Source organism: Furipterus horrens, unplaced genomic scaffold (assembly GCF_987537825.1).
Source record: "Furipterus horrens unplaced genomic scaffold, mFurHor1.1.pri manual_scaffold_15, whole genome shotgun sequence".
Classification (NCBI taxonomy): Eukaryota; Metazoa; Chordata; class Mammalia; order Chiroptera; family Furipteridae; genus Furipterus; species Furipterus horrens.
This window is the reverse complement of record NW_028327185.1, coordinates 2,239,646-2,265,152: the sequence shown is the minus strand read 5'-3', so window position 1 is coordinate 2,265,152 and position 25,507 is coordinate 2,239,646. Positions and strand designations below refer to the sequence as shown.

At 44.4% G+C, this 25,507-nt stretch overlaps 1 protein-coding gene across 1 annotated transcript in view; it reads right to left on the bottom strand.

The window, feature by feature from the left end:
- Positions 1–25,507, bottom strand: part of DENND1B (DENN domain containing 1B) — a 124,230-nt gene that overhangs the window by 46,028 nt on the left and 52,695 nt on the right. The window contains exons 8-13 of the mRNA XM_090263264.1: positions 22,961–23,020; positions 21,694–21,747; positions 19,805–19,915; positions 11,055–11,155; positions 6,427–6,472; positions 1,774–1,875 (exon numbers count right to left, since the gene is read on the bottom strand). Coding sequence (XP_090119390.1) covers positions 1,774–1,875; positions 6,427–6,472; positions 11,055–11,155; positions 19,805–19,915; positions 21,694–21,747; positions 22,961–23,020 — 474 coding nt within the window. The remainder of the gene's footprint in view (positions 1–1,773; positions 1,876–6,426; positions 6,473–11,054; positions 11,156–19,804; positions 19,916–21,693; positions 21,748–22,960; positions 23,021–25,507) is intronic.

The following is a 25,507-nucleotide window of genomic DNA, read 5'->3' as shown; positions in this document are numbered from 1 at the left end:
CTACTAGGAAAGCGCTACTTCTAAATGAAGAAAGAATCACCCATCAGAGACAACTACTCTGAAAGGTGGCTTTTCTCAAAGAGAGAAGGAGCCATCCTTAAGGCGGACTATAAAAATTTTAATATGGCACAACAAAAGCTGATTTCTATCTCATTTTTGCTCCTCTTCTCTTTAAAAAAAATAAACAATTGTTCCTCCTTAAGGCATAAACAGCAGCAAATACGTGCACATACGGAAAACATTCTTAAAAGTTGGGACTTTATTTTCATTATTATTTCTCTCTCCAATGAAGGATACTTGGATGGATTTTCAAATGAATAACTCTAATCATTTCTAGCAGCTTCTGCAAAATTTTTATAATGAGGCAATCTAGTTATAATGAGCAAAAAAGAAAATACAATTCTTCACTGACCTGGGCTTGGATTTGTTCGTACATAGCATTAATTTTACTATAGTAAGATAAAATACTTCAGTTGAATTTGCTTAAAGGTCAGCAAGTATTTTAGATTATTTATGGGCATAAACAACTTGACTTCAACTTTAAAATCACATGTCCCTGTCAGGAGCCATAAAAACAATCAAGTTTAGCGTTACTGTATTTTTTGAGTTTAAGATTTTTTAATTCCATTTTCTAACTCCCTCATCATGATTTCAAAGTACAGACTTGTAATACTACATGGACTTACACATCTGAATGGAGGTTTTTTAAATCTCAAATTTTAATATCCCTGAAAAGAATGAATTTTTTTAAAGGAGGGTTATTTTAACTCAGAACCACATTAGAAGGATTTTTTTCAAACAGCCATTGACATATATACAGAAACAAGACTCGTCTGCATTACTGTCCTGTTAGCAGGAATACGAAGGCCAAAAACGCACTTCTGGAGACTATTTAACATGAAATACAGAATCTAGCCTATTATAAGCTGCACACACACACACGCCGGTGCCCACGCGCACACACACACGCACACGCACACACCCGCCGCAAGATCAAAGACCAGGAGAGAGCTGGCACTTAATTTATCAGCCTTTACAGACAAAAGACAGTTTTCGTCATTTCAAAAGGATCAGATGTCTTTTATGACAAACTAGGTTTGCAGTTTAATTTACAAATAGAATTCTAAGTAAGCAGCCTCTGCTCTGCCAAAGCAAATGACGCGTCGGGTCGGTTTCCATTCTCGCGGCCCTCAGCAGGATAGAGAAGATTAAAAATAAAACTGAAATAATTTAGAGAAAACAAATAAATGTTTCAGAAAGTTGAGGGAGATCAAAGCCAGTGTCTCCTGACCCCAACTGTACAAGCATTTCTTATTATATTGGCCAGAGCCATCAGATCATTAATTAAAAGGAACGGCGCTGGCAGGTGGCGGGGAAGCACAGCCGGTAATTGGCTTCCTTCTTTTTCCTTCAAAAACCCTCCTTCTTTTGCAAGACCTGCCACCAGGCAGACAGAAATGCCTACTTTGTAATATAATGATTAAGATGAGATGAAGAGACGGACGCCGAGAGAAACCCTGCCTAATGAAGGCGCCGGGCTTCTTAATTGCGATCCCCCTTCTACAATGAGGAGCCCGGTGCCTCTCGCCACAGCTCAGCTGCCAAAAGGTAAAAATGGGAAACGCGGGGCTCCCAGCGGTTCCCCGCACACACTCAGCCCCTTCGTTTCAGAGTTTTTAAAAGGGGGGGGGGGATCACTCGTGGCGATTCAAGGGTCCAGGAGAAAACACATATATGTATCTATGTTCACGGCAAAATATCCTTCGGACTTACCACATCACTTGGTAGGTTGTTCAAGTCATTAAATGGTGATTCTAAAGTGTTTGTGTCAACATTTAACATAACCACATCCTCCAATGATTTATTTTTCACTCTCTGTTTAAAAAACACAATTATAAATAAACATCTTAGTACATTGTCCAAAATCTAACGAGCTTAGAAACGTAGAGAAAATTATCTTAATGCATTAGTCTGGGGAGAAGAAAAAAAGAAAAATCCTACATTATAAAAGAATATAAACAACTTCTGCCTTGTGAGAAAAATAGTTTGTACAGAACCATTCAAAAAGACTGGGTAAACGTGCTACAGTAAATGCTCACTCATCTAACTCCTGCTTTAGTCTGAACATACTGAGTATCATTTACCTACCAGAGAGACAGTACAACAAGGATTTATAAAACAGGCACGGCTAGAGTGACCTGTGAAAATACGACCTTTAAATCTGATCGGCTGAACTTCAACCCTATGATGCAGGACCTTGTGTCTGGTTCTATACCTTTCTTAGCATAAATAATAAGGCAAATCTTACATAAACCAACTCAAGCTTAAAGGAATCAATATTATCTCTATATTTTCAATTCAATTTGAAATAAGTTTATGAGGGCACCTGCAAGTCAAATAAAAAATGACAAAGAGGGCAGTAACATGTAATTCATTATGAGTAATATTTGTCACATAAACTTCAGCATAAAAGATCAAATTTAACAGCCTATCAAATTAACTATTTGACTTATTTGTTTTATTTGACAGTTTAGTCAATTGGCCAAATTATCTCAAAATGTGGACAAATACTAGTGAATTTGAATTTCATCAGATTTGTCATACCTAAAGAAAATATTTACAGCTTGTTTCCTATTTAATCTAATATCTATACTTAAATTATATACTTCTAATAGTCTCATTTAAATGATAGCAAATATTTTGTTCCCTAATGCAAATAAGGTGCTTATTAGTGAAATATATTTATCAACTCAGAATTACATAATTGTATAGGTCAACTAGTAGGTCAACTAATTTCAGCATTCTAGAATAATAACCATTTTGGAAATTTTAAATACCTTAAATTTTAAATTGGCAAAACAAATTTTTTTGTTGTAAGTTTGGCAAGACTAAAATTTCTCTCATTCATGTAGAAGTTCAAATCTATGCATACTGGGTAGAATTTTAAATCTCCTAGGGAAGTACTAGTCTTCAGTAGGGAATTCATATGTGTTAAGAAAGCCAGAAAGTTCGTGTGAAATACAGATTTGCGGAGGGATGTGTGATTCTAAAACTCTATTTTGTAAAAGACATTATAATACTTCTAAAATAAGACTCCAAATACGGCCCTTTTTAACATTCACAAATTAACATTTATACATAAACTCATTTCCTTTCCTCTCCGTGTACATACATATGTGTAAACAACATTTACATACATAAATATGTAGTTATCCTATAAATTACAGCATAACTACAAAAACAACTTATTTTGAAAGCAAAAATATATTTATATTAATGACATTTATGTGAAAAAAACTACGTCATAATTTTTATTTCCACCTTCGGTTCTAAGTTGTCCTTTTAACAGAAACTGTAATATCAATAACCCTGATATTTCTTTTAATAAAAATAGACTAGAATAACGGCTGTGGGGCCCCCAAATGCTTTGCGATGACACTAACAATAAACACTGAATAACGGAAATCAGTGTGAGTATGAAATTAGACTTCTTTCAAAGCTGCTCTTAGTTTTAAAAGACCCGATAATTGCTGGATATTAAATTTTGTTCAAGGGACCGACCACCCAATAAGAATGGGAAATGTATTCATCTGAAGAAACCAATACCCTGGCACCCCCTAAAAGGAGAACAATTTTATATTTAAAAAAATGCTCTGTCATTTAAATCATCTTTTAAGTTGGAGTCGTGTAAGGATCTTATCTCTGTTGTCCCTCCAAACCGGGCTTTAGCTCTTGTTTTTGCTGAACAGAAGTGGACAGTCATAAGCCTCTAACATGGTACCACTCTAATTTCATACCATGAAATTCATCCTTTTTTGGAAGAGAAAAGAGTAAGAAAATATAAAAAATATAACTGTCCTTTTTCTCCCCAAATAAGGACATGACATGAGCACAGAGATGGCAAGTCTTGTGAAGAACGGCAGGAAGGTGTCGAGGGCTCATGTGTCCCCCGGCCTCGGCAGAGGCCCCTCCAGGACCCGGACCGCCACGGGCACCGTGACGGTGCACGCAGGACTGGGACGCCGGGGCGGCAGCCACGGGGCCCGTGAAGTTGGCCTTTTACGCTCCCACTCCCCGCCCCGCCCTGACACCTGCAGCCTCAGCTACTCTGTCCCTGGTCACTACAGTCTCCCCCAGGGGGGCCTTCCTCCCCGAAGTCTTGCAGGCAGAACAAAGTGTCCTTCCCCTTTATTTTGGGAGCAGATTTACATTTTAAAAAGAGACTGCTAGCCATCTTTTACTCATGATCACATAAAAATAATTAAAAGAAAGATTTCAAAGGACAGCAGAATTGTGTCTTTGAACAATTATGTTTAGACGTCTTGAAACTGTCTAGACGGAGAGAAAATAAGAGAATATTTGATTCTTCCTTAGAAAAATGAGTTGTAATGGCAGCCACACAAAATGTAAAAAAATCACTTCAGCTCACGTATAGAATATGTAAATAGATACATCTACATTTTAATTATACCGCCACTTACATAAAATTTCAAAAGCACTAAAGATCAAAATTTTAGTGAAAAAGAACCTAATGAACGCCAAAGTAAGACCGGAACGGCAGCACGTGTCTCTCTCGTAACAGATGAAGGAGAGAGTCGCTAAATGGTACACACGAGCCTGACACGTTCCTGAAGGGCCTTTTCGGCTCTCCCACGCAGGAGCAAACCAAACAAAGCGAACCAAGCGGACTACTGAGGCAGCCCGATGCGTCCCGGGCACACAAGCACGGAGACACCAGCCAGTCTGTTCCTGGCGGCAAACATCCTCCCTTAACGCAGGAGCCGGTTCTCCGTGAGAACAGACCCTCCTCCGAGACAGGGCCTCAGGAATAAAAGCTTCTTAAACTGCTCCTTTTAAAAAGGACTATTCTTTTCTGTAGGTGGTAAATGTAATTGCAGATTTAAAACATGTATGTACCCTTTCCTACAATACTTTGGAAAGCTGAATCATTTGTTTTAAAAGTTGCTATAGAGTAATTGTGCAAAAAAACCAATATAACAGGTACAATCAACAACTTTAAATGTTTTCATCTGTGTAGACAAATATACTGTAAAAATTACATATTCTATTAGATACCATTACATTAAAAAAGACATGTACACTTAAGACCAAAATCAAATTTGATGACTTTCTCAAACCATACCAACCACAGTTAAATTGTGCACAAATCTAACGACTGGAGTAGAAAAACCAGTCACGTGTTCCACAGCCTAATAACAGATTAATAACTGTTCCTTCACGTTGCGTTTTATACAAGCTGTCCTTTACCTGCAGGTGCTGTGGCCTACAAGAGCCAGCTTTCTCAAAATAACGAAATGCAAAGAGTCATAATGGTATCCAGCCCAGACTTCAATATGAAAAACAAATTAAACCTCTGAAGGAAACTCATTAAAATGGATTCTTTATTAAAGGTGAAGCAACAACAAAAATAAATGCTGCCCTAGCATTTTGCAAAAAAAAAAAAAAAAGACCAAAACCAGAGCCCAAGTGAAACGCTGTGACGCTGGGACCCCTAGAGGAATACAACTCTCTCCGTACGTGACCCTGTTTCAAAGTTCCCATCGGGACCTCCCTTGGTCAACAAAGCTGTTGTCCTGTGTGCACTGAGGATGTAAACACGGACGACAGCGAATAAGAAAACCACGTCTACCTCGCTCAGGTTAGAAAGTGGGTGCAAGTTCAAAAAGCACAAGCAAAAAACAATAATAATTTGAATAAAATGGAAGTCGGCCGGCATAATGCGACCACGTTTTGACCCAAGTCCTTTGTATAAAGCTTTAGCTGCTAGTCTTATACAAAGAGGTCTCTGGAAAATTCACGGATTTTAAGTTCCAGGTGATTCAAGTTCAAGGCGGTTCGCTCTCGAGATGACTCGGGCGGCATAAATCCATGTAGAACGAGCTGGTGATAGTGAAAATAAATGACTACATGTCTAATCCCCGAGGAGGTGGAAAAGTAAACATAATGTAAGGCTATATTCCAATTAAAATGTTCATGATCAGTCTATTAAAACCACCTCTTTGAAAACAGACTGATAAACGGAATCAAAATGAAGTGTGGAAAGGACGCTCTCCCTTTACGACTCCTGGTTACCTACGTCTGGCTTTCACGTGTATATAAAAATCCTAGCACCGTAAAGACAGGGGGTCACTAAGAACTCCAGTTTTCAGGATTTCAAACTCACCATGATTCCTACCAAAGAGAATCTATTTTCCTGTATTTTATGGCACTGAAGATGACCGTTTAGAATACGTATTAAAATGAAATTATTTCAATGTTACCTTTTAAAAAATGACCATGGAAGCGTCCTAATGTAAAACTAGCCACTGCTTTGTGCTAGACAGCTGATAGTCTTTGAAAGCACAATGGCTTCAACTATTGTTTTGTGAATGAATTGATCACAATTGTAGGGGGGAAGGTACTCACCTCGATGAGACTGGAGTGTATCCCAATCAGGTATGGCATTGGAGCACTAAAGTAAAAAAATACATACATATTCACAGTTCATTAAAACTGAAACAACAATATAAATAATTCTGCATTCCTAACAAATTAAATGTATCACATGCACAGTTCTAACAAAGCACATTATAGGTATTTTAAATTATTCTCCATACAAAATCCAAATTTGATCTTAAAGGCCATTAATGGATTCAAGTTCAGGTTGGTTTATATAAAAATCACAAAATCATTCATAATTAAATCGAGATATAATACCTTAGAACACTTTCGTGATAAATAATATTAGGGTCTAGGCCATAATCTGAGTTGAACTTTTCCATACACTTCCTACCAAACACGAATATTATTTCCAACAGCCAAACATGCATTTAGCCTGCAGCCAGCTAATGAATGACTTCACGCACTATCTCCCAACAAGGGATCTGTGAAAATTACTTTCAGAGGAAAATACCATTGTCAAATAAGTTTAAGAAATGCTAAATATTAACTTTTCATCCTTAATAATTATCACATGTATTCCCATTTCTTTGCACACCCTGTTTTATTCTATTAGAGTCTTAGTTCTAGGATTTTCTTAATATATCGTTACTTCATACCTCACCAAAACTTTTGAGTCAGTCAGGACCAAATATTTACTGAGACCTACTGTGTGACAGTCACTGTCTGAGAAGCTGAGGTGCCAAGTTCCCCCCCTCACTGTGATCACTCTATTTCTGTGCTTTCTGCTCATGGGCCTTTTCTCATAAGACAAATTTCATACATTCGCATTTATCCCACTTTGACTTTTATTAATAAAAATTTTTTAATAAATTTAAATATATACCAACATGTTTAAGAATAATATTCAATTAATTAAGTCAACCCTAAATCTCCAGAGCATCCCAGGTGCCCTGGTCCAGGGGCGTGGGTCCGATAATCAATAATACAGACAATACACTCCCTTGTGGGTCTCATGCTCTAGCACAGAACACAGTCATGAAACGATTTTTGGAATACATCCTCAGACTTGCTAGTAATTTCAAAAACATTCCTCATTAAATACGAAAGGAAATTATTCAACTTGACATTTCAAAGTTAAAATTCCATTTAACAAGAAAACGTGAGAATGGACAAATGTCTACAAAGGTGATAAAAATGTGCAAACAGCGGTTGAAAAATAAAACAGTTTTAAAACTGTCTTTGATATGCATTTTGGTGTTACTTTGAATGCAGCCCTTTTCTGTTCATGAAAACAGATCCCTCCTTTCTCTCAGGATTTGCACAGTGCTGCACGTGTCACGGTCATTGTTAGAACAGAGCCCTGTCTCCCGGCAAGTCCACACGGAACAGATAACACTGGTGGGCACCTCGACAGATCCAGATTTCAAAGGAACTTCAACAGTTCCGGGCATTCGGGGATGGCTAACCCCTAAGTGAAACATTCAGAATTCACGAAAAATATGCACGGCTGAGGTCCTTATTTACGTAGGGCGTCCATTGCCTCTCACGTGTGAGGTTCTAGAACTGCCCCTGCCTGTTTTATTGTAACAGATCTGGTGTTCTGGGTACTTCACTGGACTAAACGTTGAGGACGATTATTTACAGGCCTGGATAACCTTAAGGCCCGACGGATTTGCTGCCTTCAGAAGGAAGCACAGGAAACAGACGTGGCAGTTCCATGTCTGCCTAACGACGGGAAGGCTGGTGAGTTCCCCAGCGCGCGTTCTCACCTCTGGAATTCCTCCTGGGGCTCCGCAGGAGACATAAAATGTATGTCACTAACTATGTGTCTCCCGTGACTGGGTTCAGGCACCTTGCACAGAGAAGGGCAGGCAACATGCAGATCTTAAAGTACCTCAAGCCCTGGCCGAGTCAGAAGTCGTACACAATTATTGAAGTTACTCGGCCGCCTTCCTACCTGCCCCGGGTTAGGTCACCTTACCCACCTTATAACACAGAGAGCCCATGGTACCTCGAATTCCAAAGCACATTATAAGAACAACGAGTGCTAACCAAAATATGTCAGCCTTTTAAAAATAATTATTATTACGTCCATTTTACAGACATTGGAGGAGGAACACTGAGTTGATCCAACTTCAAAAACTCAAAGCCAAAAATGCTGACGTCCTGTGGCCTACGTCTAATGTAACGCTTCCTAGTTACCTCTGGAAACATAAACCATAAATTTATAGAAATTGTTAAACAAGAATAAAACCTCAATGACGAGTGCCTCTTTGGACCTGATAATAGAGTAACTTGAAATGTTTTCTGGGGCATCAATCGGTATGTCTCAGTGTTTTTATATCACTGATGTGTCACACACGGATGTTTGTAACCTACGGAGGTCAGAGATGCAAACGTTATTAATCTAGAGCATTGTTTCCTAAAATAATTATGAATTGTCGCCGAATACAGATTTTGCTGAAGAGCTGTTTCTTTCTCAGGAAAGCGGAATTGGGTGCACCCTAACACTAAATCAGCCGAATTCCGTGAAGAGGCGTTCTGAAGCCCGGCCGAAACCTCCCCATTAGGCGAGGGCGTTCATGAGTCGGGAGGCGGCCCCATCCACGTGCCGACCTGCCCTAGCCCTTCCTGCCAGTGAAGCGATTTTGCAAAGAGAGGGTGTGGAAGGCTCCCCTACAACTGCTTCTTCTTTCAGCAATTAGTCTTCATTCAAAAAAGAATGACTACATCACAGCCCCCGTTTTCCCTATGGGGCTTCCTTACGGAGACACGCACGGGGCTGACTGTCCCGGCGGAGTGTGAGCGTCGGGGCGTCAGAACAACACAGCGTCCCGCCTGTGTCGGCTGCAGAGTAATTTCTACATGACAATGTTTTAGAAAGCCATACACGGAACTTAAAGGGATGTTACCTCTTAAGAGGTCAGAAACATACTAATAGAAAAATTAAAATGGCACTAACATTATACGTGATAAACCTCATAATTAGAAGTGTTATTTCTTGACATATATTTTTTTAAATCATGTATCAATATATTTTCAAATACTTTTGTAGAAAAGTGTTTAAAACAAATGAGTTTTAATGGCTGAATGCTATGAACGAAGACCTGTTGTATATGTCAAAGTGAATAAATGGAAGTTCCTGTCTTCAAGGATGCCAATATCCTAGGTCTGTTGTTTATAGAGGGGAAAAAAACTAAAATGAAAACCAGCAGGGCCTGGACACAGACCTCGCTTCACTCTTGGCCTTGTGTGTTTGACATGTCACAGTCTAATGACACTGGAACCTACGGCCTCCTCCCAGGCTCTCTCTCCCTGCCAAGACTTAGGGCCAAGTGACTGGAACCAACTTCACCACACCCTCAGAGCTCACACAGATGCGAAGGTCACCCACCCACAGTCCCAGGGCGTACCCCAAAGCTGTCCGAGTGCCCAGGACAGCGAGACCGTCAGTCGGGGGCCACGAACACATTCTGTCACTACAATCACTCGTTCCAAAGAGGGCTTGTCAGAAAAACGTAGTAAGAAAAACTCGAGGTGTGAACTTAAATCTGTCGATTCCTTAAATGTTTTGAGTGCTCTGCTTTTCATGACATAAGAAAGTTAAATATTTTGATTCTGAAATAGTTTTTTTTTTAATACCAGGAGTTATGATCTCAAAAAACACATTATGGTCAAAATTATGTCCTTTGTGTGTGCACGCACGCGTGCCTGTGTGTGCGCGTGCGCGTGTGCATGCATGCGTATGTGTGCACGTGCACATGTGTGCACGTGTGCGTGTCTGTGTGCATGCGCGTGCGCGCGTGTATGTGTGCGTGTGTGTGCGCGCATGTGCATGTGTGTCAGCACGTGTGCGTGTGCACATGTACTCGTGTGATTTAGAAACAGACCCGTCGGCTTTCTGGAGAATGGAGTCTGCCAGCAGGAGAGCCTGCGCAGTGCAGGTGACCTTTGAACCCCAGCCCAGCCGAAGGTCACGGGCCAACGTCACTCTCGGTCCAGACTCTCCCAGGGAAGGAAACAGGGAGGTTTGGAGCTGGAGCTGCATTTGGGCCGGGAGCTGGTCCTAACGCCAGCAGGCTTCTCAGAACCCCTCCCGGCGCGCAGCGCTCCTAGGTGGCCTGCGGCCGAGGCTTCGGTCTGACCGGGCAGCCAGGGGCCCCGCGTACTGGGGGCCGCCCCTCGTGGGGGGCCGTGCCTCGCGCGGGGGCGGGGGGGGGCGCCGGGGAGCCGGCTGACTCTGCAGACAGGTGCCACCCCCGGACACCGCGCCCTCTCAGTGACACTGCCACCTCCGTCCCGCGTCCCTAAGCACAGCGGAGGCCCCCTCATTTCCACCTGCGCCGTTAGGGCCCCGGGCGGCCGCAGGAGCAGCTCACGGGATCTGGAGAACTCTGACCGCCCGGCATGGATCTGGGCCGCCTCTGCAAAGAAGCAGCTGGCGCCTCCGGAGACGCATGTTCTAGTGCGTGTTCCTGGTCTCCACGGCGAGGACCGGGGGCCTCAGGCCTGCGTGTGCACGGCAAGCTCGGCTAACGTGCAATGCGCGGGCGGCCCCGGCCCCGGCCCCGCGCCCCCCGCCCGGCCCCCGCCCCCCGCCCCCAGCCCAGAGCCCAGGGCCCAGGGCAGGGACGCGCGCGCGGGGCGCTCACCAGCAGTAGTCCAGCAGGTGCGGCGGCAGCACCGGGATGTAGATGTGCTGCCAGAACATGGGGAACAGCAGCGCGGCCGATCCGTGCAGGCAGGCGGTCAGCTGCAACGTGCAGAAGGACAGCGGTCAGTGCCCGCGGCCCCGAAGCCCGCGCGCGCTCCGGCGGGCCAGATGCGCGACAGCCACAAGCCAGCGCACGTGGCGGCCTGCCTCCTACGACCCTGACCGATGCTGCGTGTTTCGGGAGCCCCTCTCAAAAATGCGGGGTACTGTGCGGGGGTGCAGGGAGTTTCCTGGCCACCCCTGGTAGAGAGCGATCTCTCCAGTGTCTGGGGTCACGACCGAGACCATAGAGAAAACGGACCCCGGAAAACGAGCGCGCGTCGCGGCAGCCGTGGGAGAAAACGAGCATTTGTGCAGCCCCGCCCGGGCCTCGCGCAGATGAACGCGCTGCGATTAAATACGGAAGGGGGGGGGCGGGGGCCCCTGCGGGACGTCATCAGGGCGAACTGCCAAAGAGGGGAACGCGCGCCAGGCGGGGGGCCGCGCGACAGCTGGCGCCGCGGTGCCGGGAGACGCCGCTCGCCGACACGTGGGATGTCGCCGCTGACCAGCGAGCGGCAGGGACCCCGACATCATAATCCACGTGAAACCGCTCCTTTCAGACCCGCCTCGCGGGGCCCGGCCCCCCGCCCCCCCTCGCCCACAGCAGCCGCGGCCACGGGCTGCGCTTCTAAAGGGAACTGCCGTCTTAATTGTTCTGTTTCGGGCAAGCGGGTAACTGAGTCTTTTTAATGCCTAACAGAGAAGGTGTCGCTTTGTTTGGTTCCCTCCTACGGACCCGCATCAGAATTCTTTCCATATGATTTCCCACACGTTTTAAATTACATTTCTGTAAGTGCAAAATCATGTTTTTTAGCGTATAAAGCAGTAATTAAATCAGCATTCATCGTCATTTTAAGGTTTTGCTATAGTCTGCATTTCAGGGTTACCAATTAAATCATTTTACTCAGCTACAAAATCAGAATTCAGAAATGAAACCATCTGAAAATGCACTACAGACTTTCTATAAACCATTATTTCCACTTTATTATATAAGAAATTAAAATTTACTCATAGTAATCAAAATTTTTAAAAAAATAAATTCTGCAAAGCAATTCAATCTTTTTTATTATTGAATTTATTGGGGTGACATTGATTAATAAAATTATACAGGTTTCAGGGGTCTAACCCCACAACCCGTCACCCGCACACTGTACTGTGGGTTCCCCGCCCCAGGTCAGGCCTCCTTCCAGCAACACGGACCCCTGACCTCCTCGCCCTTCCTCGACCCCCTTTCCTCTCGATTCAATCTTAATAGCAACGTCGTCTATATTAAAGTGCAAAACAGTCCTTCTGAATTTAAAAAGCCAATTAAAATAATCTAATCTGAACCAAATACAGAAAAATGTTGATTAAAATTATATTCATCTTTATTATGTGTATTATATATTTTTCCTGTTAGTCTTTTAATCAATTATATGTGAAAACAAACTATTTTGATTCCATTTAGAATGTTATCATTACAGGGTTTTAGTACTTCACACTTACAAGCTTTGGTAAGTATCTGCAGTATTCTTTCAATGAATATTGTTTTTAAAATTCCCTAATTAGGACCTACAATATGCCACTAGGAGGCATTCAAATGCTTCTGTTCAACAGTTCCAGACCACGGACACATTTATCTCACACATCGGCACTAGAGGTCTGGTCTAGCCCAAGTCACACTCTCTGGGGACGCTGGGGCCCCCCAGGGTATAAATGAGGCATCACTCAACCTGTGTGAACCCTGTCCCCCTTCTGGGTAACCTGACGGCTAACAGCACTGACGTGGCTTTGAAAGGCAGCTCATTTGCTCAATTTCTCCATTGCTACAGAGACGGCTTTTAAAACAACTCCTTTCACAGCTTAAAAACAAAATGGAAGGTGTCCCCTTTTTACCGCTGAGAAAAATAATTAACAGTGTAAGAGAGGAAAATACATTCTCAAGATGAAGAATTGTAAAGAGGGTAAGTTATTTTACCGGGCACACCTAAAGTCCAAAGTACTCTGTTAAGTGCTAGACAGATGCTTCCTCTGCCCTCAGCGGCCAGCCTTCACGGACATTAGGAGTTACTCACTACGAAGGCACAGCACGGCCTCACGACCTTGGCTGGTTTGCAGGGGCTGGCTCCGTGATGATACGGCGGTCAGCACGTGGCCAAGGGCTAACCTCTGCTGATCAAGGTCTCCCAGGAAAGAGGGAAGTTCTTCATGACTTGGCCAATTGGGGGCTCTAAAGGTGGGTGACAGGAAGAGGTACAAAGAACACCCCTCCCTAAGCAGTTTCCGGCCATAGCAACTAGAACGAATTATTTAAAATAACACAGCGAACGTGTCCATTTCCGGTGGAACTGCAAGGCGTTTGCTTTTGCGAAAATTTAGTCCATTAACTCTCAGACTTCCGTGTGGAGACTTCCAAAGGAGGAAGAAGGACAGACACCGAAGAAGATGCCCCATTCCCACCTGGCAGCATGCAGTCACTACGTGACTAAAGCAAAGAAAAAATACTGCTATAGCACATACTTCGTAGAGGAGAGAGTCAAGCTGTCACTAACAAAGACAGTCAGGAAAACACAAATTTCCTAGGAAATGAAACACAGCGGTATACCAGCTGTACAAGACAACACCAGTGAAGTGTGTCACAGACCAAGTCAGGGCCTGCCACAGAAACTGGATGACATTGGCCCACCGGCTGATACAACCAGGAGTCCGTTTCCTAAAGTTTAAAGTCAGAAGCTAAGCCAGCCAATCTGGAAGGAGTGTGCCTGAGAGCCCTAACGCTACACTTTGATCGGATCCCTCCTAACACTTTCTATTCTAACACGATTAGGGATTTTTAACAGAACATTTTAACGTGACTCTAATTCAGTCAAAATATACCTAAAGATCACCTCTAAAAGCTTTAAAGCACATTAGCTAACCATGCAACTGGAAAGATAATAATTTACTTGCTTAATTCAACAGAAGTTATGAGTGCCTGCTGCTGTCCGCGGTCATAACTGTCTGCGAGGCTACATCTGGGTGCTGAACAGAACAACGGCCTGTTTTAATGGAGCTTACGTATCAGGGAAGCAAACGCTAAGCAGGCAAATATATCTTATGTCAGTTAGAGGTAAGTGTTATGAAGAACCCTAAAGTAGAGGAGGAAGTTCAAAGGTGAGAGAGGGGCTGGTTCAGGGACCAAGTCTGATGTGACATCTGAACTGAGACCCGACTAAGACAAAGGAGCCGCAATGGTGGGTGTGGGGGGGAAGAGCATCCCACTGGGGAAACGGTGAGTTCAAAGGTCCTGAGGTGGATACCCCATCCCAGAACCACAGAGAGGCGGTGTGATTAGCCTGGAGAGAGTGCAGAAGAGGCAGAGATGAGCTCAGTTTAAGAAACAAAAACATTCCTTGCCATCTTCGTTAGATGACATGTGACTATCTGACTGCACCCATAGTGCCACAAAGCATACTCAAGCTATTGAACTGGTCCAGTCCCAAAGTGACTGTGACTGGTGTGAAATAAAATTACTGGGAATGCCGATTTCCCACACACGGCAGTTATAAAGTCAGTGTATAGAGGAACCATGGGAAGAAACCAGACCGGGGCCTGGGTACGCAACGGGAGAAATCTGACCATCAAGGCTGGCAATGGTGAGCGTAGTCGTGAAATAAAGGCACTTGGAACTTCCAGTCCCAGGCCACCAGGTCTAATGTCATTGATGATACAGCAAGAGCAAACATTTGCAGAATGTTTGCAATGTGCCAGGGACTAGTCTGAGAACCTGATATATTCCAATCTCTTACCATTATTCCCACTGACGGATCAGGACCCAGAGGCAAAGGTAGACCAGCTGCCCAAGATCATACAACTAGTGTGTGCCAAAGCCGGGACACCAACCAAGGTGAGCTCATCAAGAATTTATATTTTTAACTGCCTTTTCATATACAAAAGTTCGACATTCCCATCCTACAAGACCCTGCATAATATCTACTGACTGACAATATTTCATCCTAATAAAATATTTTATCCTGTGCCGCTTCTCTCTCCTGATGGGACCCAGACTGAAACAGAGGCTGTTACCTCGTTATCACACCCATGGAAGTGTCTGGGATGAGCCAGGTGCCCCATGAGTGAGGAACAATCCGACAGGTGAGCACGTGAGTCCTTTTCACGGGGAGAAAGCGATGCTTTCTGCTCGTGGGTCTATGAAAGCCCCAGCTCCTGTGCAGCCTGGATGAGAACCCATAGCAACAGCAACTCAGGGAGCCGAAAAGAGCTCATGAAGCATTGATCACTTTCTCCCAAGGAATGACAATGTTGTCATAGACTTTTTTAAAATTGAAGATGAAAAACAGAGTGCTTATCACCACAAGGGCCAGAAGGTACTGACCCCCCCGGTTTTCCCGTCGCAAGTTTCCTCCAACCAACCTCCATCCGTACCTCCCAACCGAGTGCCACAGGACACCCTCACAGTCCTCCTGCCACACCCCAGTCCCTTTCAGTCAGCACGGACTGGAAATACAACGTTCGGAAGGACGGTAAGGAGAATTAGTAGCTGCAGGTTCAGCTGACGTAATTGGTTGCTATAGGCTTTGGGAAGAATTAAAAATCTACAAATTGTTCCTAGAATCTGCCTCCCTGAGAGGTCTCGCTAACAGTGTCTCCCTGTCCCGTGTGGCGGTGGCCTCACACACGGGAAAACACGCGTCAGTGATGTTAACGTGGAAGCAGACCTGCGTAACCTTTGTTCCCTCATCAACTGTTCGATCCGTGACCCCCAGAAAGATGCTTCGGGTTTCAGATTCGACGCTGAGACAGGAGAGATGATTAAGAGACAAACCAAGGATACGCACAATCCAGATGGAGAGGTGAAAATCCTCTGGACCCCCCTTCGGTCTAATTAAACCTATAAAATCTACATTTTAATGGCCGATTTTCCGGGGATCACACGGCTTTGCTTTTGCCTGTGCCCCCGGCAGGATTAACGAGAGCAGGAGAGAGGTGCGCACGCCGGATGCCTGGGGGCAACGCCAACAAAGGGGGCAATTCCAGCTGATCAGCACAGCCCCACGTGCGCCCCGCCGCCGCTCTCAGCACTCTGGAAGGCACCCGCACGCCCCGACAAAGCTCTGGAACTAACGTGCTTATGCACTTCGAGAGGGTGGTGTTTACCAACTAAATGTTGGTCAAACTAGCGGCCACCAAGGGGACATCTGCTCTAGAGAGAGGCAGCGCGTCCCACTGCTTCTCCAGGCCCCGGTTCCGCATCGCTGACAGGACAGCGGGGACTGCCGCTGTCAGAGGCTGGCCGCCGGTGGGGACAACGGGCCAGGCCCCAGCGGACTAGTTAGAACCGGCTGGTGAGGAGCAATTACAGAGGCAGATGACAAGACGTCATGCCTGGCTGACTTGAGAGCCGGGACATGACTTTACACAGCCATCTTCCCTGCTCTGGTCACAGAACAGCACTAAGGCGACTGATAGGCTCTTGTAACATCATGATGGGTCCCTTCGCTCGGCGGCAGGAGACGCCGGTCTGATGGCCTCCTGGCCCAGCCGAGACACACGTGCGCTGGACACGGAAGGCCTGACTACAGCCCGGGCCAGACCCGTGTCCTCCTTCGGCATCACCAGGACGCCTCCCGTGGGCACTTAGTCATGAAGGTGTCAACAGGATAAACACAAAAGCGCTTCAACTCGGACACATCGAAACAGAATGGGTCTGAGCCAGACACCACACTTCAATATGCAGGAAGAAAACGCATGAAAATAGCACGCTTAATATTTTTGCTAACATATCTCAAAACTAGTTTTTTAAAGTTTATCTCTATAAGGATAATTAAAAAATAGAATTTTAACTACAAACAGTGCGTAAAGAGAGGGACCTTCGTGCCATCGAGGTCTCTAACAGCAAGTCACCACCGCCACCCCCACAAGCTACGAGCTGGGCGAATAAGATGCAAAGAAAATTACAGCTGCCAGAGAGCAAACAAAACTCCTAAAACTACAACAAAATAATGAGAGCAAATACAACTTAACTTATATGTGTTCCATCAATAATTATAATTTTGGCTGCACATTTTAAAAGTGAGCAAGCCTGTCTTGCACTAACGACATCATAGTCTTTATGGCATATGAATAATATAAGAACGTAAGAAGCTTGAAAGTCAGTCCGTTCATGGACACTTTAACTATTCTTTCCTTGGATGTTCCAGAGCTTTCACTAAATTCTTCCTAAAAGATAGTTTATTCCTAACTTCTGTATGGCACTCATCTCTGACCTTAACTGTTGCTGGGCGTAAGGATGTGTAGCAGATACAGATGCATGAGTTTTTCACAACAGAGTCAGGTGAAGCAGCTCCCCCCACATAGAAGCGTGAGGAGGTCCTGAACGTGAACCTGACTTATGTGTCTACTATCAGTCCTGCTGCCCCAGAGAAGGAGCCAAAACAAAGCTGGTGGCTGAGAGGATGTCACCAGCAAGTGTTCACGCATGGTCATAAAGACATAGGCGACAACTCCCTGAATAAATACCAAGCCTTTATTAAAATAATTTGTTTTGAATTCAAATAAAGTTAAAGGGTGGACATGTTACTTTTGACTCTAAACTGCATACCTACCCAGTCCATTAGAAAATTATCGCTAATCATCACTGAAGAATCATTGACTCGTATGCAGATGCAGTTGTAGGCACGTCAGCTATATGCACAGGATATGTGTGTGTGTATGTATACACACACACATATATGTAAACATGTCCTGGAGCTTCACAGCAACGCCAGGTGATTAAGTGCTCTCAGCCCGTTCTCTCAGGTGACACGTGAAGACACTGAGTCGCAGAGGTGACCCAGCCACTGGGGGTGTTTGTAAGTTACAGCAGAGACAGACACCAATACCCCACAGAACCAATCAGGCTCATTTCGCGTTTCCCTCCGCACAGCAGCTCCTGCCCTCTCTCACGCAGCCCGCTGCCACACCTTCTTCCCACCTCTGCCCCGGGACAGCCTTGTCAGCGAGGCCCCCGTGAGCACGCCACACGGCAGACACACGCGCTCCCTGTACTCCGCACACACGCCCGTCACCATGGGACATAAAAGCTATTCACTCGCTCATTTCTTCCTCCGTTTCATCCCTTAGATGGAAGCACTAAGCGTATTTGGACTTCGCTTTGCTTCCTGCCGAGTCTAGAGGGTGCGCACCACATGGGTGCATAACAGCTCCTGTTTACTTAAAGTGTTTTTGATATGAATTTAGTTCCTTGACCTCTAAGACAGTTTATACAATATTTTTAATCTTCAGGACAATTCCATATAGAAATACTCTTTATAATCATGAAAAAAAATCCTGGATAAAAAATGAGGAGGCTGAGGAGAAGAGGGGGAAGAAAGAAGAAGGGTGTTACCTTCTAGCAGAAAAGCACATTTATAAAAACAATTCAGATCGCACTTCTCAGTATCACCGAAGAAGCTGCAGGGAATGACCTGCGTCCCTGATGAGCACGGACCTCCCGACAGGGCTGCGTCACTTCTCCCCCTTTTCCTCCTGGAAGCGCATGTGACGTGTGTCCAATATGTGAAATAACATATTTTCAATTTCTTGGAAAAGTTTGCCTATTGATATGGCAATTCAGAACCTCAACGTTGTATTTTTCCAATTGCAGAGTAATGGAAATAACCCAAAATTAGAATCAGAAGACCGAGTCCCACAATCCTGTCTCCAGTGAGCTCTTTAGCCTCTGGGTGGGCACTGCCCTCTGAAAATACCTTTCTTGTCATTAAATGCTAAATAGATGTCCTACGGAAATCCTGAGGCTCACTCTACTACCAAATGCTAAAAGTTTAAAAAATAAAGTTTTATTTCTACTATAGAACAAAACATGAATCTATTATCTTATTTTTATCAATTAACCAAATGTGTAAGAAAGCCAATTCATACAATCTTAAAAGATGGTTTTTAATAAATATCCCATATATTACTCTAAATTATATTGAAGTTTTTATTCAAAAAATTTAATTCAATCAAAAATATTAAAAATTGTAATGTCTACAGCAGAAAACAAACAGGAAATCTATCAAAACACTCCCAACTCTTCTCTCTGACCCACGGAAGGTCCTAGTCTCCCTGCTTTTACCACGCTCATGACGACCCTGCGGAGAACATTTCAGTGATTAATACAAAAGGCCACTTTGACTTCTAAGTTATTATCAGTCTGAAGAGCTCCTCCAAGTCCAAACTGCTATAGAACCTTCCACCGAATCACCGCGTGGCAACAAAGGGGAGCCCGGTGTTAGCGGGGAACACAGCTGCTACTATCGGGGCCCGGGACATCTTTCAAGGAGCATTCGTGGAAAAAGCAGAAGTGAATAATAAAGATCTCATAATAGCTCCGAAGAGTTCTTTATGTGGCACAAGGCAGCAAAATGAGCTCTGGAGAGTTACAAAGAAGAAAGAAAAAGGAAAAAACAACTCTCATCTCCTGATAAGAAAAAATAATTACCCTGGCTTAATGCGTCTGAGAGGGGCTCCCGTAAAGCAGACTTTTGTCCTTCAAGGGCCAGATTAAAACCATTTATCAAAAAAGGACATAGATATCGTCTGCGGGGACGAGGGCGTTTCTGCGCCTGCAGGGCGCGCGGAGCCTTTGTGCGTGGGGCCTTTGTGCGCGGGGCCCGGGGTACTCACGGTGCTCAGCTTGCTGCAGGTGACGATGACCCGCCGCTCGTGCAGCATGCTGGCGTACAGCTGCAGCATGTTGGTCACGTCCACGGCCACGAAGTACTCGGTGAGGTTCCTCTGCGCACGGAAAAACCACGGGGCCGGTTACGGTCGCGGCGCATGGGGACGCCAGGGGCAGCGTCCTGCGCCGTAGCCAACAAGTCTCCCAGTCCCAAGGACAGCGTCACGGGCGGCGGTGGCCATTCGAAGAGCCACGGCGCCTCTTATTCTGCACGGGACGCTCTACCCTGATCTGAGCCACAGTCCCGCCCCAGGAAAATCTTTCTCAGAAGGGGTCAGGGGACCGTGCGTCTGCCACCCCCCCCCCGAAGCGGCTGTAGGAGAAGCCGGCTCCCTGGGCCCGCCTGGACCTGCGGGATAGCCGCGGCCTTCAGGGTCTGGCCCCAGGAGTCTGTTTCTTAAGCAAACACTCCTGGGGGCTCCGCTGCACCTGAACTGCCCCGGAGAACACGCCTGAGTCCTCAGGGTCTCCTGTCTCTGGGCAGGCCACGCCAGTGTCTCCCCGCGTACCACGCACGCGCGCCCCCAGGGCTGAGGGGGCCTGATACAGCAGCTTTGGTTCTTCATTCAGGAAAATCCCTGTTTTCTACCCCAGGTCAGGCCTGCTTTATACGACCAGAACTGAAGACAATTTGGTGGCAGTCTGGCTGGATTCCCTGACTTGCTACTTTAAGTTATTTTTCCCCCAGAGCAACAAAATTGGGATAAGATACATTACCCTCGGCTTCTAGAGCCTCTCCTTCCTATCTTATAGAAACCCTCTGTACTCAGACTTAGCACACAGAAACAATAACGTAAGGAAGAGAGTGGACGCAATATGGTAATAAGCTGGAACTGTAGTACAAGGTGAACTATGACCGGAAGGCTAAAACTTTCGGTGGGCCAACCCCCAAAATCCAATTATTCCTTTGGTTTCCTTTTCACACAGTATCTGAAAGCATATTTGTCCCTTGCGCCTACCCATGTAAACTTTCCTACTGAATATTAATTGGTAATAAATATTAAAACACTGAAAATATTTCTAGTAGGGCTACCACTAGAACTTAAATAAAATGCAAAACGTGGCAATTTTTATTGTGTCTTGTAACGCCCCTTAAGCCTTACAAAATCCGGTGCAGGACAGCCACGACGTGAACAGAGATGTACCCAGGAATCTGAAATACTACCGTCGGTTCACTGAAGTCACTGTTGGTGTGAAAATATCTCCACCTGCCAGTGTTCTTTCCCCACCAACAGGGGTCATCTGCTGCGAAGCTTCCCTGCGTGACCCTAACTGATGTCTGTGAGCCCCCTGAACCACGTCCAGTGGAAGAGAGAGTTGTGCGCACACCAGGTGTTCAGAAGTGGTCACACAGCAGGTACATAAAGGAGAGAAAGAGCCTTGGCCGGGAGGCTCAGTTGGTTGGAGCATCATCCCAATACACCGAAAGGTTGCAGGTTCGATTCCCGGTCAGGGCACATCCTAGGTTGTAGGTTCAATCCCCAGTTGGGGTGCATATGGGAGGCAACGGATCAATGTTTTTGTCTCATCTCTCTCTCTCTCTCTCTCTCTCTCTCTCTCTCTCTCTCTCTCTCTCTCTCTCTCTCTCTCTCTCTCTCTCCTTCCCTTTCTCTAAAATCAATAAACGTATCCTTTGATGAGGATTTAAAAATTCATTTAAAAAAAAGAAGAGAAGGGAAAACACCATTATTCCTTATTTCTTCATTATTCCTCACAAACACATCTAGGTACGATGTATTCCATTTCTCTATACAGGAATCCTCAAACAGGGAGGCCGAAGTCAACAGAATTCGCGGTAGGAACTGAGGAGGAAGCGCAGAATGCGGGGACTTACGCTCTCAGGGACGGTCGGGAGCCCGGCCACGTCGGGGGCGATGAAGTAGGCATGCTGTTCAACAGAAGCACATGAGGCAAACAAGGAAAGCAGCGTTACCACGGAATGGCATTTCACAAAACTTGGGGTAAAAAGAAGAAAAGATATATCAACTCAGTCTAGAAATACCAAGGACTGAGGCTCAGATTTTGTTGATTTGGGGAGATTTCTAAACGAGATGACAGGTTTATATGAGATTTAACAACACCTTTCTCACACAAAGAATTAAGGGTTCATTAAAAATATCTAATTTTAAAATTAAAAGTCCTGGAGAAAGTTTATTAAGACAAGGAGTATATTACTGCAAGAAATATATGTTTTTATGTATACTTAGATATTTTAAATATATTTAGATTAGTGAGATTGGAAAAACAAAGCTGCTCACCCAAGAATATATCAAAATCTATTAAGACTGCCTATGGTAAGTGACAATAAATGTCTCTTGTACACATCCATCACTATATTATTTAGAAAGCAGCAATAAAACATAATTTTTAAGGATTTAAAACCTCTTTAAAATATATTTACTGATTTCAAAATATGACCTTCATACACCTACTAAACAAATATTAATTAGCTTCTCCAACATTCACAGCAAGACAACAGCCCACAGATGTCAGGCACACTCTCCTCGTCCCCACACCCCAATCTGACCACCCAGAATCAGAGGACAAGGAAATCCCCAGAAGTGTCTTATTTTCTGTTCATATTGATCTCCAAAATTATTTTCCTATATCAATCTCCTAAAGACATACTTAACACTGTCTTAGAATTGAAAATGGGGGGATATTCCAGCCCATATCGAGCACAGCTGAACTTGTCAGAACAAGGTCAGTTCCCGCAGTCATAACGTAGAATTTTCCAGGGGAGGAGAACAATATGAGCTAAGTCACAAGGTCTCTGGAGGCCGTGTGACAAAAAATGTGACAGAAATCCCATGCTGTGAATGCCCTTCAACGTCACTGCTACTGGCAATGGAGACGAGGCATAGATTTGGTCTCTATTAGCTCCTCGTACATGGCAGGTTTCCCAACTGTAACATATCTCGCACGACTATGCCTTAAAAGATAGTATAAACAGAAAATATACTGCAAGTGATTAGTTTTCCTAAGGGAGACCCATTTCCCGTTTCCTGAAGGACTGGAGTGAATCTCAGAGACACAGAGAGAGAAGTGATCATTTTCACAATTCGAGAGTGATTTTTAGAAGCCAGTGCCCTTCAACTCACCGGTGCTAAGGAGGGCTGGTCTTTCAGGACTTGCTCACTGGCAATAAATATCTCCTGGTTCTTATAATATGAGAGAAAAAATGAATATTTTATGTTCATGGGGAAGTTTACACAACGATTTGCTGTGTGTCTGAGACAAACACGTAGCCATGTTGCCCACTGAAAATATTGGAAGAACATTAATTATAAACGTTATTTTAGATGCAGATTTGCTAATTTTATGTTAGGAAAATGTTAAAGAAAGCATTTTCATTCTCAGCGGACAGTGCAGAACGCTGTGGATAATTAAAGATTTGGGAAAAGTTTCAAAATGATCATTTACGTTAGATATTAAAATTTCATAAAGTCTCTGTGATATTCTGTGGTTATGATGGCAAGTCTAAAACTCCACGTGCTCAGACAGTCACGGAATAGCAGGTGGTAAGAAAATCATAGTAGTTTCTCAAGCGTTGTCCCATTTTTCTAACGGGAATTCTGCAAACACACAGACAAAAACTTCTTTCCACTTGAAGATGAACAAAATTCCTAACTCGTAAAACAAAAACTTCTGCACGTCGTTAAAAATCAGCAGTTATGTCGCAGCTCTTACCACTCATTAACAGCACAGGACTGGGCACGTGCCGCTAGCAATCTGTTTTTGAAGTCAAATGAAATTATGAAATGGACTTCACACGAAGTTAAGTCAGTATCTCATCCACCAGTGGAATGTAAAATACTTGAGACACTGTATTGAGGGCAGGTGTCCATACGAGACCTGAAAGCTGTCCTAGACTCCAGATTTAAAAGCTTTCAAAAAGCCTTCCACCATAAAAATAATTGTCATACACAGAAATAGACCATAGTCACTCAAATTTCTTTGACAAGATTATTTTACCTACAATAAAAAACATCTTCCCTGTATAAAATGAAATTCCCATACACGGACAGCTAACATTTCAATAGCTTTTCATGGTATGTACAGAAATATCACTTTCATGTAATTTCTCAAAAATCGACTCACTCAGGTTCTCAAATGGAGAAAGGGGCTCATCAAAAGATTCACTTTTTTGCCTAATATCACACATTTAGTTACTATGACTTAAACCAAAGTCATCTAGTCTTAGGTCTTACGAGGCCTAGAAGTGTCTGACTTATAGTTTTTATTAATAAAAGTTGTGTTTCAATAGCCAGTATTTTTGAAGTGTATTCTTGTAAGATACTTAATCCTGAAAAACCAGAATCCTCAAACTTAGAGAGAGAATACATTCTCATGTCCCCTTAATATTCTTCATGCCTCCATGACCTCAGCCCCTGCGTCTTTTTAGCCTGTAACTAACGTGCTAGAATCGCTTTATAAATATCAGTCTTTCAGAGAAAGACACTTATTTTTGGAAAATGCAGAGCTTTTCTTCACTTCCCTTGGTATTTGCCCTTGGCCTTTCTATTCCGCTTCCATTAACGTGGCCCTCGCATTCTCTGGGATTCAGTCACCTGCAGACCTGAGCTCCCCCTTCACAGCTCTGTCCTCCAGACCTCCAGGGCAAAGGGACCTCGTCCTCTCTGTATGCTGCGCTCTGAACAGATCGGTTACTCCTACAGCCGTGTCTGCAGAGAGCACCCAAATCCGGGTTTCGGATTCCACACTGTCCCGAGCCTTCCAGCCCCCACTCCCCAGATGAGGCCCCAGCAGTGCCGCTGGCAGAATGCAGGAGGAGAGCGGTCAGACAGGAAGGAGCAGAGGTCACGGGGGAAGGAAAAAAAAAAAACCCGTGAAGCTGTTAGGACCACAGAACACTCCACAACGCTGGGAACTGAGCTCGCTCTGGACTGGGGAGGCCTAGTCTGCCAAGGGGCTTTATCAGCAAAGGAAGGGGTCTGTGTGCAAAAGTGTGACGTTCACTCGAGGAGACGCACAGAACAGATGTGCCCGGAGCAGAGAATCAAGGCAGGAAGTAGAGAAACAGGGAGACGGGAAAATGAGACGTTGGACTGGAGCCGAGAAAGCCTGGCCCAAAGTTTGGACAAACTGCAGAGAATGAGCGGCTTTGGTTTTCAGTGAGGACCTGGTAAAGGCTTCAACCGTAAAGAACCGAGACCACCGCGGGCCTCCTGCTTGGAGAAGCTCCTGTCCTATTTCCAGTGCCTGGCGATCATACTAGAATACGCATGTAAGTAAGGGGAAAGAAAAAGAAACTTTTCACTGAAAATTTCTGTCCTGTCGTTAGTGACATGTTACATGCTAATTTCCTATTCTTGTCATGTACTTCTTTCACTTAATGAGTACTCTGAATTTTTTTGTGGGGGGATGGTATTAGTGTGTGTGTGTGTATTTCCTCATTATGGATCGACTTCACCTGGAAATCAATGTTCCTCCCAATCAGTATATTCTTACAGATTGGGTTACTTTTAGTGTATAATAAAAAATCTGTGGCCGAGCAACTACCCAACTACACGTCCAATGTACGGTGTTATGGTGGTTAAAGCAGGTCCCAAAGTCTCAATGTCACGGCCAGTAATGTCCGTTCCAGCCCTGAAGTCTTCCTGGGAACAGAGGAGACTCACAGTCTC